At 42.6% G+C, this 14,689-nt stretch overlaps 1 protein-coding gene across 1 annotated transcript in view; it reads right to left on the reverse strand.

Moving 5' to 3' along the window:
- LOC111233771 (receptor tyrosine-protein kinase erbB-4-like) overlaps positions 1-14,689 on the reverse strand; it is a 110,391-nt gene that overhangs the window by 81,075 nt on the left and 14,627 nt on the right. The window contains exon 3 of the mRNA XM_022761663.1: positions 2,736-2,922. Within this exon, the coding sequence (XP_022617384.1) occupies positions 2,736-2,922 (187 nt within the window). The remainder of the gene's footprint in view (positions 1-2,735; positions 2,923-14,689) is intronic.

Consider the following 14,689-nt stretch of genomic DNA (forward strand, 5'->3'; position numbering starts at 1 on the left):
GATCAGATGATATGGACCAAAGGCTAGCGATGCGAGGTGCCATCCTGAGTATGTGCTGAAAGAGGAGATGAGCGGAGTGCCAGCCAGATAGACTGATTTGGGGGGCTGGATCACAGCGGTGAACCAGGGGTAAATTCTGCCTCTGAGGATGAACACAGTCTGCAAAAGTTTTAGGAAAATAAGAGAAATTTGAAGATGTAGATTATGCGCTATGGACATAAATAATGCAAGGTACAGTATATCTTCCTGCACCCTGAAAGGATTAGTTGAAGATACTACAGTTACTATGTGCTATCCAAAGTAAACATCCTGATCTTTTAAAAAAAAAAAAAAAGACTGCATGTTGGCTTGACTTGTTGCTCATTTGAAAACTGCATAAAAAACATTGGTCCATGGCCTCGTTGCTGGAAGCTAATGAAGTTCACTGATCATGAAACATATTCTGTTTATCCTGAAGAAAAAAAAAAAAGATAGAAATCATCAGCCCATTTTGAGGAATGATTAAAAAAACTGAAGAAAAGGTCATGAAAAAGAGCAAAAGACCAACATGAGTTATGCACCATGAGTCATTTGGAGATAAAGGGCAACTTAGGCCTCTCTCTCTTCATCAGGGTGGTCAAAATGGAAGGCACCCTCCTGCTTCGGGTGTCAGCATGCTCTTAAAACGCCTTTACTGCCATGTACAGACTCTATAAAATGCTGCTTATTACACTAAATCTGCCATGCGCTTTACTTCACTGTTTGACCCCCCCCACCACCACCACCACCACAATCACAAACACACTCCTGCAAAGTCAATGGCATAAGAGCCCAGGATGAATTTTTGCTGTCCAACACTTCTTCTCACCATTGTATGGACTCCAATCGCAAAAACTTCCAAAAAGGAGGGTGTTCCTGGACTGCGAGAACACACGACTTGTGTTTTACACTGCAATTAATTTGGTTCCACTGTAGAAAAACGTGACACAGAATCGCCAGCAGTAGGATGGATGCAGGACAAATTGCATTGCCCACAGGAGAGCGGTGTAAAGCGGGCAGATCGATGCCAGAGAAGAAGCCTCGGGCAAAATACAACAAAGGGGGGATACAAGCAGAGCCGTCTTGGTTTCTTGGCATTTCAAGGCACATACCACATGGTCGTCTGTGGTGGGATTGAGCCCAGCTTCCTTGCTTCATGCTCTGGCACTCTCCTCTGCAGTACCATGCCATGAAACTAACCTTCAAGGTGCTACATGTAGCCGTTTTCTACATTGTTAAATCATTAGATTCTAATAAATTAATTATACCTCGGTGTGAAGACTTTGTCAGGAGGACTGGCAGCTACTCACGCATGTGCTTTTGTTCTTTGGCTGTACCGCGAAGGACATACGTGTTGGACATGATGGCGAGATGCTCGAAAAGACTTCGCTCCATTCGTGCTGGAAGAAAAGCGATCTTTTTCCTGTTCTTGTGCCACAAAGAAATCCAACAAATTTTCATCCAAATGCCACAGAGGCGTCCCATTTCCTCAGTCATGGTGTTGGGTTTTTAAATTTGAGCGATATGAAGAAGACACACGGCACAATTTCTTTCCCTACATGTTCTTTCTTCACTCCACAAGGTAAACACTGAAGACTGTACATCAGAGGTCAAGCATTATGTACTTGCCCTAAAGTGCTGACTTATATATCCTCATACAGCCTTGGACATCTTCATCTTTTTCTTCCACACTCTGGTTTCCTTCCTGACCTTCTTCCGATATGTGCAGCTTCTCTCTGTGTACCACCTTTTCTGTCACTCTACAAAGTAAGGCATCAAAAAGTGCAGAAAAAAAATGTGTAAAAGAAACCGAGTGACCCTCAGACTGCTTCTCCTCAGATCTTATGTGACAGTTGTCCCTCAGCCAGCGCTTTTCCTATGACGGCTCGCGTTTCTTTCCTGGAGCGATGGTAATGCTGCCGTCAAGACAGAAGACAGAGACGGCACCTGACTCCCGATGTGCTGGAAAAAGCTAACCTTTTAGTGGGATGACTGCCACTGCCGCTCAGTCTGGGTGAGATTACATGTATGATTTATACACATAATGAGGACCTCGCTATTTAGAGAAAATCTCGAGGATATTCAGCGGGAAGACAATGAAGTGGGATAAGTGGATAAAGCCCGTGACAGAAGACGGTGTTTGCTTCTATTATTCTGACTGGAGTTGGAAGGTCACTCCACCGAGGGGTAAAACAAAAATGGCAAAGATGAACTGATGTTGAGGTTGTGACTAGAGGGTCTTAACGTAGACAAAAGCTACCCTTTGCAAACGCAGTGCACTTTAGCTTATGACCTCTCACATAAAGAAAAAAAACAAAAAACAGCTGATCACACAACCACTTCCAAAAATTGACTCTAGCCCTATTTTTGAGAGCGTAAACAAAAATGTAATTAATGGGGAAATAGGACTTTTCACACACATTTGGTCTTTCTATATAGCAGCGCATTTGTCAGAGTAGCAGATACATAGCTTCAAAACTTGAGTTCCAATTTTGTGACTTAATCAAAAAGGCCCTATTAAATCTGTATATGTGGGTGTACAAACAGGTCAAACACATGCAACTGTAGTGCAAGAAAATGGGAGCGTATTTCGCAGGGTGCTGAAACATCTATCCCTGATTCACAAAATCTGTCTTGCATTCTCAGTTTTTCCTTCAGGAACCAGAGACACTGCAGCGTGTCATTAAATATTGCAGCCCTCATGTCATCATTCTTACCCGTGAGGTTGCGCAGGCCCAGCTGTCTCAGGCCGTAGTACCCGTCCCTCCTGTAGTTGAGGAAGATGGCCAGGGCGTAGCGATCCTCGTACAGTTTGGTGCCCCGGACGATCCGCAGGTTCTCCAGCGGCAGGTAGTCAAACTGGTTCAGAGCCACCAGCACGTAGCCGGTCACCTCTCTGATCGACTGCACGGGGAAAAAAAAAAAACAGAGGGGAGTGTATTTAATATGCACTGCAATGGCTGGGATTTGATGGTTTCAGGTTGTAAAACAAGATAAGGAAAGATAATTAGATGAAATACAATATGCAGACCATTTCCTCCAACACAAAACATATCATTAGACAGTGATGTTTAGGCAAATGAAGCAGCTAGGGATGTGGTGGATGGGGATTAGACTTTAATCCAGGAAATCAAATTTGCATCCTCTCAGAGTCAGACTCTCTTGACCTGAATCCTAACCCCGAACTGTAACCCCATTCTTTCCCCAAACTAAACTGTTTTTTTCATAACCACCACACAACGAATTACCCTGAATTTCACACTTTTTCTTCTAACTTCTATTTTAGTGCATTTTTTTTTTTTTTTTTTTTTTTTTTTTAGCCTCGTCAGCCTCATCGAATACACTTAATGCATTCTGCTCGTTTTCTGTGCGTGAAACATGTTATTTGCATTTTGAAATGTCAACCTCATAAAAGATTTTGGACATACAGACCAAAATGATTAAAATGTCAGCTCAATTGCAGACTGATTACACATCTCCTCTGATTACAGTCTCTCAGCTGTTATTTGTGGTTTGAGAAAGCCATGACACTGGCGGATATGGCATGACATTCACAGAGCTAATAACCAATCACGCCTTTAAAAACAATATATTCTAATCCAAATACAGCATTCTTCTAAATGCCGGAGGTAACATATGGAAACTCTCAAACATTCCTCAGACATGAGAATGAAATAAGAAAATAAATTTGACGTTTGATCAAGTTGCTAGGCCTTGGCTGACTGCCCGAGTCAGATACACTTGACATGGAAAAAAATAGTTCCAGTGTGCTGAAGAGCATGGCAGAGTGATGACCTCTGTGTTATGCACTTAATGAGGCAAATTAATTCAACTGCAAAGTCAGACTGAAGGATGGGGCCAAGGCTGGCACTTGATTTTTTTTTTTTTTTTTGAATATTTCATTTTAATCCTTCAAAAAAGTGTGTGTGTGTGTGTGTGTGTGTCCACATCCACAGGGTCATCACAAAACAATTGATTTGGGTTAAAGTCAATGGTCAATGATACCTACCACTGTGTTCTCATATCAACAGATAATACTACTACACAGGAATGCTGACATACCCTATTAATCAACTTGGCAGCCAATCACAACATCACATAATGTCATCATAGGATACTGGAATTTAGCTTGATGAATGTATGTGCATGTGTGTGTGTATGTGTGTGTGTGTGTGTGTGTGTGTGTGTGTGTGTGTGTGTGTGTGTGTGTGTGTGTCTTCTAATACTTAGCTTATTCCCTTGTTGCTACAACTCCAATCTCTGTGGCCATGCAATATTCATCTGAGTGTGTGTGTCAGCAGCACAAGCTTACTTATGCACGCACACACACACACACACTCACTCACTCACTCACACACACACACACACACACACACATTGAAACTCATAAAACACACATATGACAGCTTTTATGTTACACTAACACATTTTACCAGCCACCACTGACAAGCCTAATTAGAAGACTGCATTTAAAAGTGGTGGGAGAAACAATCTGCTTCCACACTGAGCTGTACAATGGAGGCATCGTTTGCAGCAGTTGGCAGACTGAATTTATTCCTGTGGCTTTTTGTTCTGCTTGAGTTTAATCCATTTTTTTTTTCCACAGTGGTCTTGATATACACTTTGTCAACAGCTGCTTATTTTCACCAGCGGGTCAGGGCCTAACACATGCAGAGATTCACATTATCTTCAAGACCAGCAAACACAATAGAGCTGGCTTTTACTTTTTTTTTTTTTTTTTTGGTATGATTTAAGTCCTATACTATCTATCTTGTTCAGTGTTCAGAGTTCTCATAATAAAATTTGCGCTGTTGACACTGATAACCTGTATAGGCCTACATTTTTCCACACAGAAAATCCACTGGAATTAATAAGGGAATCGATAAAGGATCGAATCGATGAGCAGAATCGATAATGGCATTGGTATCAATAAAATCTTATCAATTCCCCATCCCTTACCCTGACGGATAAGGTTCCCAAAGCAACAGGCAGCTACAGAGACATCCTAATGACCAGAGACAGGTCAGTAATGATGCTTGTGATTGGTTGGGACGAAGGGAGGAAATGAGTAATGCGAGGTTTGATTGGCTCCTGACCCCTGGGGGACACTAGTGGAGACTGACAGGTAGGACACCTCATGTGCAGTGTCTGCATTTCAGGATAATAGCAAGTAACTCAGATTAGCTTCTATACTGAGCGCTCAGAAAACACTGCGCACCTGCCAAGTTGGCCTATTGTAACACTAACACAATAGGAAGGAAACAGACAGTGGAGGTGCTTATTAGCAAGATTACAATGTGTCAATCACCTGAAGGGAGAAAGAACAACATAATAAAAGAGCAGTAGAATCCATTTCAGCGGAGGCTTTGATTAGCATACTTATTGCAAAAAGAATTTCTATTGTGAAGCACTCCACTGCCTGTCAAAAAACCCTTGGTGAAATCAATTTCTGTCAAATATGTTCTGTGAATTTTTTTTTTTTTTTTTTTTAATATTTATTCAAGAGTAGCAACTTGTGCAACTTAATGCAACTCTATGCAACTTATGACTCAGCCTCTAAAAAACAAAGTGTAGAGAAGAGGCTTTCTTCTGCAGGGGGCTTGTTGATCCGACCCCCGCGGTTGGAGTCATGCCGTTTCATCATTCCTGACCCTAGTGTGACCCTGTTTTTTTACTGCTGGGGGGCCGGGGTGCCTCACGAGCTCACCTTGCTATCATTAAATCCGCCGTGACCCCCATGTGCCTACCAGCGGCGCTGTGACTGGGAACGGGGGAGGCCGCTCCGCAACCCGACCCAGCTGTGGGCACGCACTCGGCTGCTGGCAGGCTCCACAGTGCTTCCACTGTGCCCCCTTCTCCCTGCCAGCCTCCGGGACCCGCTGGCAAAACCAAAGAAAAACTGTTTCCCTGTTGCCTAGCAACCACAGGAAAGCCTTCCAGCGGGAGCCAGGGAGAGCAAAAAGGGAGAGCGTCCAGAAGAAAGAAAAAAAAAACAGACTTAGAAAGGATTTTTTTTTGTTGTAATTTAATTAATTAAATTAAAGGATTACTCTGCCCTTTCTCAGTAAATTTCCTTCCCTTTGACAATATTTAATTTCTTTCCATTGCTGTAAATAGCTTTTTTTCTGAGAGCTTTCTAGATCAATATTTATCTGCATCCCTCTGTGCTGGAGGAGAGAGGAAGCAGGGAGACAAGGAGGAGGGAGGTCCGGAGGGAAGTAAACACAAGCACCTGCATTTCCCCTCCTGCCGCATCAACCGTGCTCTGTTTCAGAAACACGAACACAGAAGCTGAGGGACGCAACTTGGAGAAGCTGTCCACCGCTGCCTCGTGGGCGATGTGCTCAGACTTCACAAGGTGGACGGTTGGCAGATAAACTGGTGTTTTTTCTCCAAACATAACACACTTAACAAGGTGAGTGGGAGGGCTAATTTGTACCAACAAGGTTCATGAACCCTCGGTTGCTCACACCCTATCCCCTCAATCCTCGCTTGAAATAACCCTTAGAAAAAGTGTTTAAAGTGGATTTAAAAAGAGCTAAAATCTTTACACAGGCTGGCACAAGTCCAGGTTATTATTTCAGCTATTTCTGCAGAATCTTTTGATTCCAGCTCCACTCTGATGCATCCGAGGGCTGTTGTGTTGTGAGAGCCACAGAGGGTTTGTGCAGGATGTTGCCACAATCTTAACACACATACAGGCCTCATATATACTCTGATATGTGAACGCAGGAGAAAAAAAAAAAAAAACGCCAAGAGGCAGAGACAAGACATAGTAGACACAGGTCAACTACCCACAATGCATTGCAAGTTTAAAGTTTCCTCTAGCGCTTTTCTCCATCAATCGTAAGCAATTAGTGGCCTAGTGTGGAGCACTCAGTCAAACAGAATCCCATGCAGTCCCGATAGGCTTGCTTCCTCTCTTCTCACGGTTTACTTCTGGGCAAATTGTGAATTTCACATGTTGGTAAATTGCTCTTTGTATCTCCAGGATACATTGTATTAAGGACCAGGCAGGGGAGCCAAAAGTGTTTTATTTACTCCACACAGCATCATCATGATAGAAGGCGCCCTCGCTGTCTTGGAAACCGACACATCTTGATGTGAGGCAGAGCTGCTGTGCTCAGGCACCTGTAACCCCTCCAGATATGTGGAAATGTTTTCAGTGTCTCACAGTATTGAGACACAGCTATTCACCTCGCATTGGCACTATATAGTCACTTTAATTTGGAGGCGCTATTTCGATTCGAGCTGCGCTGAAATAAACCAACAATTGTTCTGCAAAGTAAATTTTATCAGTTAATGAATTGAGAGCTGCTTTGACAGTGCGCACAGTCGGCTGTTCAGTGTCATCATTCAGCAACAGTTGGTAAAGGGAAAAGCAGAAGCATAAGAAGTGAATATAAAGCTGGAGTAAAGACGAAAAAATAGAGTGACTATTGGCTCACCAGCGTTCAGGAACCTCCAGCTTTAACTCAAATATGACTTAACAGACACTTATGTAAGCTAATCTACCAAAATGCAAGATGTTTTTAGGGTAATAGCCTGCATGTCTACAATCATTTATTCATCCAACTTACTTTGCGGATACTCAGGAAACCTTGCCAACACAGCCAATAGATTTGCATACAAATTTCTCCAGTTTCAGTCTTCCCAAGAATCGCCTTTGGGCTTCACCCAGATTTAGAGAGAAATGCTGCATCAGAGAATTTAAGAGAGGTTTGAATTAAAAAGATCATTGTTCTGTACTCTCCACCTGCTCACACGTGCAGTGCTGTTGAAATTTTTCACCTTTTATAAGATAATTTCAGCCCTTTTTTCATCTCCCATGTGTTTTACTGGTCAACACCCAAAAGGATCAAGGTCAACACTTTATCTCTGATAGCTGGCTTACTCACCACTACACCTAGAGTCTAGCATAATACTACAGCAATGTCAAAATACTCCAGTACAAGTCCTGCATTTCAAATTTCACCTAAGTATCAAGAGTAAAAATACTCCCGTAGAAAAATAGCCCATGCGCCTGATATATTATTATATATGACATTATTATAGTGTTAATACTGATACATCAGTGTGTAAGTAGCATTTTGATGCCATGTAGCTAATTCTAACTTTTTATACTGCACTGTTGGATAGTTTAACCCAGTGGTTCCTCGCATACGACCCTTCAAATGGTCACTAAGTAAATCCGAGGGGTTCTGAGACGGGTTCTGCTGCACAGATTTGTTTTCTTTGGGCGGCAGGTTTTGTGTTTTTGGCTTTGAAGAGTTATTTAAATGAAACCATCTAAGAGGTGAAATCTCTTTAGTGGAACTTATCGACATCTAAAACACCAGAAGGGGCCCCAACTAGACACTGTTTAACCTTTAAAACTGCCTCATTACGTATGTGAAGAGTCACTGTCACACTATCTGTCAAACAAATGTGGTGGAGCACAAAGTCGAGTATTTCCTTCTCAAATGTAGTGAAGCATGAAGAGGTGTATATAAATGGAAATACTAAGTAAAGAACAAATACCTCCAAATATACTTCAGTACAGCACCTGAGTAAATGTACTCAGTCACTTTCCACATACTGCATGTTTTTCAAGCCTATTATCCTAAAATGTGAAGATATAACAACAAAAGAAAAGAATAAATGATTTGGAAAATCAATGTGAAAGAGGCTGGTGTTGGCCCAGAACCTTACACTGACTTAATTCGTCACCCATATATACTGTATGTCTCACTGTCAACACCTGGAATTATTTTCCCATTTGTACTTACTGAGTACTTTATCCAAGTAAGTTTGTTTTCATCATGGGGTTATGGGCTCTCTCTTATTTATTTTTAAAAGTGTAATCTACTCGGGTCTCTCCCTCTCACAGTGTTGCTTTCATCAGGCTAAGCGGATTTGGATAGACTCCTAAGCAACATCAGTGGGGTGAAGCAGCTGGATCTCCGAGAAACCACAGCTTTGTTATCTCAAAATAATGAGATATTTAAGTCCTGCTCATGAGAAAACAATGTTTGATACCTTGAGATAACAATGTAATTCAACCGTTATCTCAGGGTTGGAAACATGAGCACCACAAAATCGGAATTTTGTGTCTTGAGATAATGAGATAGTCAAACACAATCACGTGAAAGCAGTTTGACATCTCGAGATAATGAGACAATTAAGTTGTAATCTCAACATAACAGACCTAAAAGTAGTAGCTCTCAGTTTTCACACAAAGGCAAACGTGAGGCAGCAAGAATACACCTGTTGAGTGACAAATGGAACCACAGAAGAAGTCAAAGGAGAAGAATGAGGAACAACGGAGAAAGAAGAAGAAGAGAGAAGTTTAGGGTTCGGAGATGCTGTGGACTGAAGCGTTTGCAGAAAGCACTCTGCACAATGATACGGGAAAGGAAGCAGAGCACAGAGGAGATATATTTTAAAGCATAATTAATAGTGCACCTGTTCCTGTCATCTGGATGAGTGAGAGTGTAAATGAGGTAGATGGCATGGGAAGGAGTGATAGGAGGAGGAGGAGGAGGGATTCAGCGAAGGAGCAAGCACAGGAGGAGAGGAGGGATAGATGTAGAGGGGAAGGCACACCAAAGTGGAAAAGGAGGGGAAGAAGAGGGAGAGAGGCATCATGCAGGGGAAAAAAAGTATAATGACACCATTATAAAATACAAGAGAAGGGACACATATTATGGTTATTATGGCTCATTTCCATACATATAGAGCACTCTGCCAGTGAGTCAAGGAGAGTGCAGTGACGCATGTCAGCGGCAAGACTGCCGGCTCTCAACAGTTTGATCCTCGCGGAGCATCGGCACAATCTGACTCCTCCACGCGGCGGCAAAGTCAATGGGCGGGCGGGGACCTGTTTACCAATTCGCTTCAATGAGCTCTGTAAGAGAAGTATGCACTCCTTCACCTCCTGCGACTGCTTGGCTGCTAAGTATGCTGAGAGCACTCGGGTGTGACATTCAAGATTTTGAGAAATCCTGTATAAAAAAAGAAAAAAGAAAAAATCAAGGCCTTTGAGAGGAGGGCCATTGACTTTGAAATAAATGAAAATCCAGCCTCATGAAATGTCACAGTGAAAAGGACTGAGTCATTCAGCACAGGTATTTGTGCAGAGTTTGGGAGATTTTGCTTTTTAAAGAACTTGTTAGGAACATCTCAAGTTTTGTTGATAGTACCCTGAGGTACTCCTGCGAGATGAATCAACAGGGTGAAAAGCATGCAGGTGGAGGGGTGGGTGGGGCTTTTTCTCACTTCAAATGGGAACCACATCAAACGTGGATGGGGCGAGCGTTTTCAACCCACACACCACTTTTCATGTCAGTGGCACAGAGCGGCTTGAAATCCACTCCCTTTCAGGTATTTTAGCTTCTCCACCAGCACATTAGGGGGAAAAGGGAAAGTCAATTTCTTGCTCAGCTCAATCAAAAGACTTTAATTGGAGGAGCTTTCAGCGGAGGAGTATCTACTCTCACACAGGGGCCTGAATCAAGCTATAGGTCTAGTGTAATTGTGATCAAATACCAGGAAGTCAAAGTTAAGACGAGACCGAGCAGAAATAAGAAAAAGGGTTTTTCTATTCTTTTTTAAACAGGTCCGGAGCTCACTCATCTTTAAGTATTGCATTCCTAATTTTCTTAATTTAAACAATGAGTGAGCAGAGAAGAAATTGATAGAGAGAACTGGTGCAAGAGGTGGGAAACTATCCTCCTGAGTGCAATTTCCTTAAGTAATTAAAAAATTTTAACTTTAACCATGTTGGATCACAATTATTCAAGGTACCACTGGATAAACTGGAAGGCGAGTTTTGAGAGTCAGATACAAACACAGACATGTTTCAGTTTTAACACTGCCAGCTAGTGTTGACAATGACTTTGGGATGACAGTGGTATGGGTGTGTGTGAGTGTATGTGTGTGTGTGTGTGTGTGTGTGTGTGTGTGTGTGTGTGTGTGTGTGTGTGTGTGTGTGTGTGTGTGTGTTGATATCCAGGGGTGTGCCTCCAGCAGCAGCTGTGCTACTGGCTTTCGGCGCTGATATTTATTGTCTCAGACAGCCCGACAATCTCATATAAGCCCGTTTCATGAGTGGCGTCCGTGAGGCGTTCGCGTTGTCAAGACGCATTTACAGTAAAGGACTCTGCCTCGGAAATTAAAATTACCAAAGGGGGAAAGTTTGCAGCGCATTAGCAGGCAAAACTAAAAGAGTGACAGTGCAGTACAGTATCTGATCCTTGAGCCAGAGTGAAAACACTAATACATAACTCATGAGGAGAAGCTGTTGTAGCGAACTCGGCAACAGTCGCACAGCGTATCGCATTATGCTGTAGCCTATGGGGACCCTACATAATGTAGTTATGTGACAAAGCTAGTGCACGTCAGCCACAGGCTGGCTTCTGCTCGCTTGACAGTGGCTATGGAGGGGAAAAAGTGAGAAGCATGTTTTCTCCTCTAGCACCTCAGCTCCTGTATCTAATAGTTAAGTCCCTCATTATTCATGGTCATCCCAGCTTAGGACAGGGATTTTGAGAGCTGGCAGGATCCCCAATGGGAGGGGCCCGATAAGTCCGGCGAGAGGAAAGGAAAAGGGGGAGCTCGGTGGCCTCCGAGGTCCAATGTCAGTTTACCCCTCTGAGGAAGAAGAGGTGCTTAATGGCCCTTCCAAGTGATTGATGATTGGGCCTGGTGCAGAGGTAGGATGCAGCCACAGGGAGACAATACAAGAATTTGCTTGGATAATCAATTTATGTCAATGGGAAAGAAGACAAAAAACACACGAATTCCCAGTGTGGAGGGTGGTGGATGTACAGAAACAACATAAATGATAGAGGTAATGACTATTACAATGTTGGATTTATTTTTGTAGCTCTGGCCATCAGCTTTTTGGTTACTAAACAGTCAAATCTTCTTAGGACCCTCAACCTAATCTTTCCAATTAACAACACCCATATGCTACTATTCTCTTACTCACAAACAAAATTATTCATGCTGTCATAGGTGATCAATGGTGTAATGCTACTTTACTCCCACAATAATCTCTAACCCACTTGACTTCCTCTCATGTCATGTAAAATCTGTACACGTTAAACATCTATTACCGTGAGCACAGAAGAGTGCAAAGGTGTCTAAATAAACTGCTCTGAGGTAGAACGTGAAACAATAATTCACAGCAGATGAAGAAAATATAATTAGCACGCAAGAGGTCTTAAACATTCAACACTTTTTCTTCTCTCTTCTCACTGAAAGTGTAGAGTTTAAAAACTAGAAATATATTCAGGCCAGGTAAGCAGGCAGCTGTGGGACTGATTACAACAATGTCAGATCTGATCTGTCTTGTCTCTTTATAAACTGAGTGTAAGTGTGTGTAAGTGTGTGTGTGTGTGTGTGTGTGAGTGTATTAGTTGGGGAGGGTATTTGTGAGCCATGTTGCCTTAGTGGAAAATGATGGCAGTGGCATCATCAGCGTCACGTTTCAGCGCTAAAATACTTCATTACTCTGGAATCAAATTGCCCTAATCGGAGATGGATGTCCTGATTTGTGGCAACACAAGGTGCGTGTGTGTGTGTAATATCTGTGCGCATGCACGTCGTGTTCGTTGGACACGTGTGTGCATGCCACAGGTGCATCTGCCGACATGCATGTGTTGTTACAGGGTGTGGGTTGGCAATACACATCAATTTGGCTACATAATAGAATCTGAGATAAACTACACATGACTAATGCCAGTTACAACACAAGACTGCTCAATTTAATATATCACAACAGCATGTAGGCACACTGAGGCCTACACTTCTACCTGGCTGAATGAAATAACACCTTTAGAAAATTCCTATAGCCATAACACTTGGCATCATCAGAATTTCAAAGATAAATCCTGCATAGTACTGCACTGTACATGTGTGTGTGTGCGTGTGTGTGTACATTCAGGTGGCTACTGCTTCCCAGCATGTGCATATAGTATGTTATCTTATCCAATCAGCAATTGCAAAAAGCCATTTCCTCTCTCTGTAGGAGGGTAAACCTCATCACTGCAGCAGCCTGAGGCTTCATTCATACATATAGCATATAGGCTCAAATCACACACACACTCTGATGAATGGTGACATCACTCGTGTGTTTGGACATCTGAGAGTTTACACCAGCATGAACAGACTGAACTGAACGGAAAGCAGCATCAGCTGACGAGTGACCGCTGCCAGAATCCAATGAGAAAGTCATGTAAAGTTTGTGTTACACTTCACGTCCTTAAAACACCGGATCGCCCCTCTACCGGAGTCTGCACAACGGACAGACTTAAGGATGTGTTTCCTGTTTTGTTGCCTACTCCTGCAGAGTCGCGGGTCAGAGTTCACCTTTGTTCAACTTCGGCTGTCTCTGTGTGTGCGAACGCGGCCAATGGAATCACTGCGCCACTGTGTTTGGAAATGCAGAACTCATCATTGTGAGGTTGTTCTGTCGTCATGTTTTGTACAGCGTTGCACTACCAGACTACAAACTGCAGCTCTGCTCTCACGCACTGTTTACAAGGCCATATACACTGAAGCTTCCTCTACTCCATTTTCACTTGGAGACATTTTTACTTAAAGGGAAACTCTGGAGCACCCACGGAGCAAAAGGGCAAAACCTGCCCTGCAAAAAATAAAACTACACTAAACTGCAATATCACCTGTATAATAATAAAAATATTCAACTTTGTGATGCGAGTTCTCCTGAAACAAACAGGCAAGACTTTTCAGACTGTGTCTGGGTGGGTTCCAGCCATCAGTGAACACCCAGCAGCAGAGAGGATTCCTGAGCAGGATGGAAATGCATGCAATACGTTTTCAGCCAGTATGGAGATAACTCCAGAGGCGTAAGTTGAGGGATATAGGAGAAGAGTGTTTGCTATCTGCATACATATTTTAAGACTATGTACAATATACTAGGTAATAATAAACAGGATGGATATGACAGGAGCTCTAATGGAATTAAAGTCAATTCAGGACAGTGTAAGAGCAGCAGAAAGAGAAAGTAATGTGATGGAATAAACAAAGAAATTCACACTCCAACCAACTCGGTTGATGTTTCGCTCTATGACTCACTGTGGGTGGTGATAGAAGCTGTTTTTTTTTTTTGTTGTTTTTTTTTTGTTTTTTTGCTTTTTTTTCTGTTTTGCTTTTGTTACATTGTTTTGCTGAGCTGAAAATAAAGAATGACAAGTACAATCCAACTGAACTACCCCCAGACACTGATTTGAAGACGTTCACTGCGGTAATCTGTGAAATAAAACACGTTTTCAACAACATGTTTGATATTTACTGTCCAAAAGTGACAACCACTGACACAGTAACTGAGGCATTGTCCATGTACAAGCTGTGATAGTGATAGCGCTCTATTTTTCAAACCCAAAATCTGTGATATGGCAGTTTGCACCAGTTGTAGCTCATGAGTACTCACGACATACGGGCTGGGAATGAAGGGCCCCAACACAAATAGACTCATACAAACTCACTAAAACACTGAGACAGGCACATAAAGACATCACGAGCCACATAATGTACACGTATCATACGCGCGCAGACACATAGCTCACGCTTGCACATACACAATGTAAATGTCACTGAGGAACGCAATCTGGTTCTTCCACTCGGCGTGGCAGGGGCAGCATGATGCAGGGCGTACTTTCCCAAA

This window comes from Seriola dumerili, unplaced genomic scaffold (genome assembly GCF_002260705.1).
Source record: "Seriola dumerili isolate Sdu_G_001 unplaced genomic scaffold, Sdu_1.0 BDQW01000019.1, whole genome shotgun sequence".
NCBI lineage: Eukaryota > Metazoa > Chordata > Actinopteri > Carangiformes > Carangidae > Seriola > Seriola dumerili.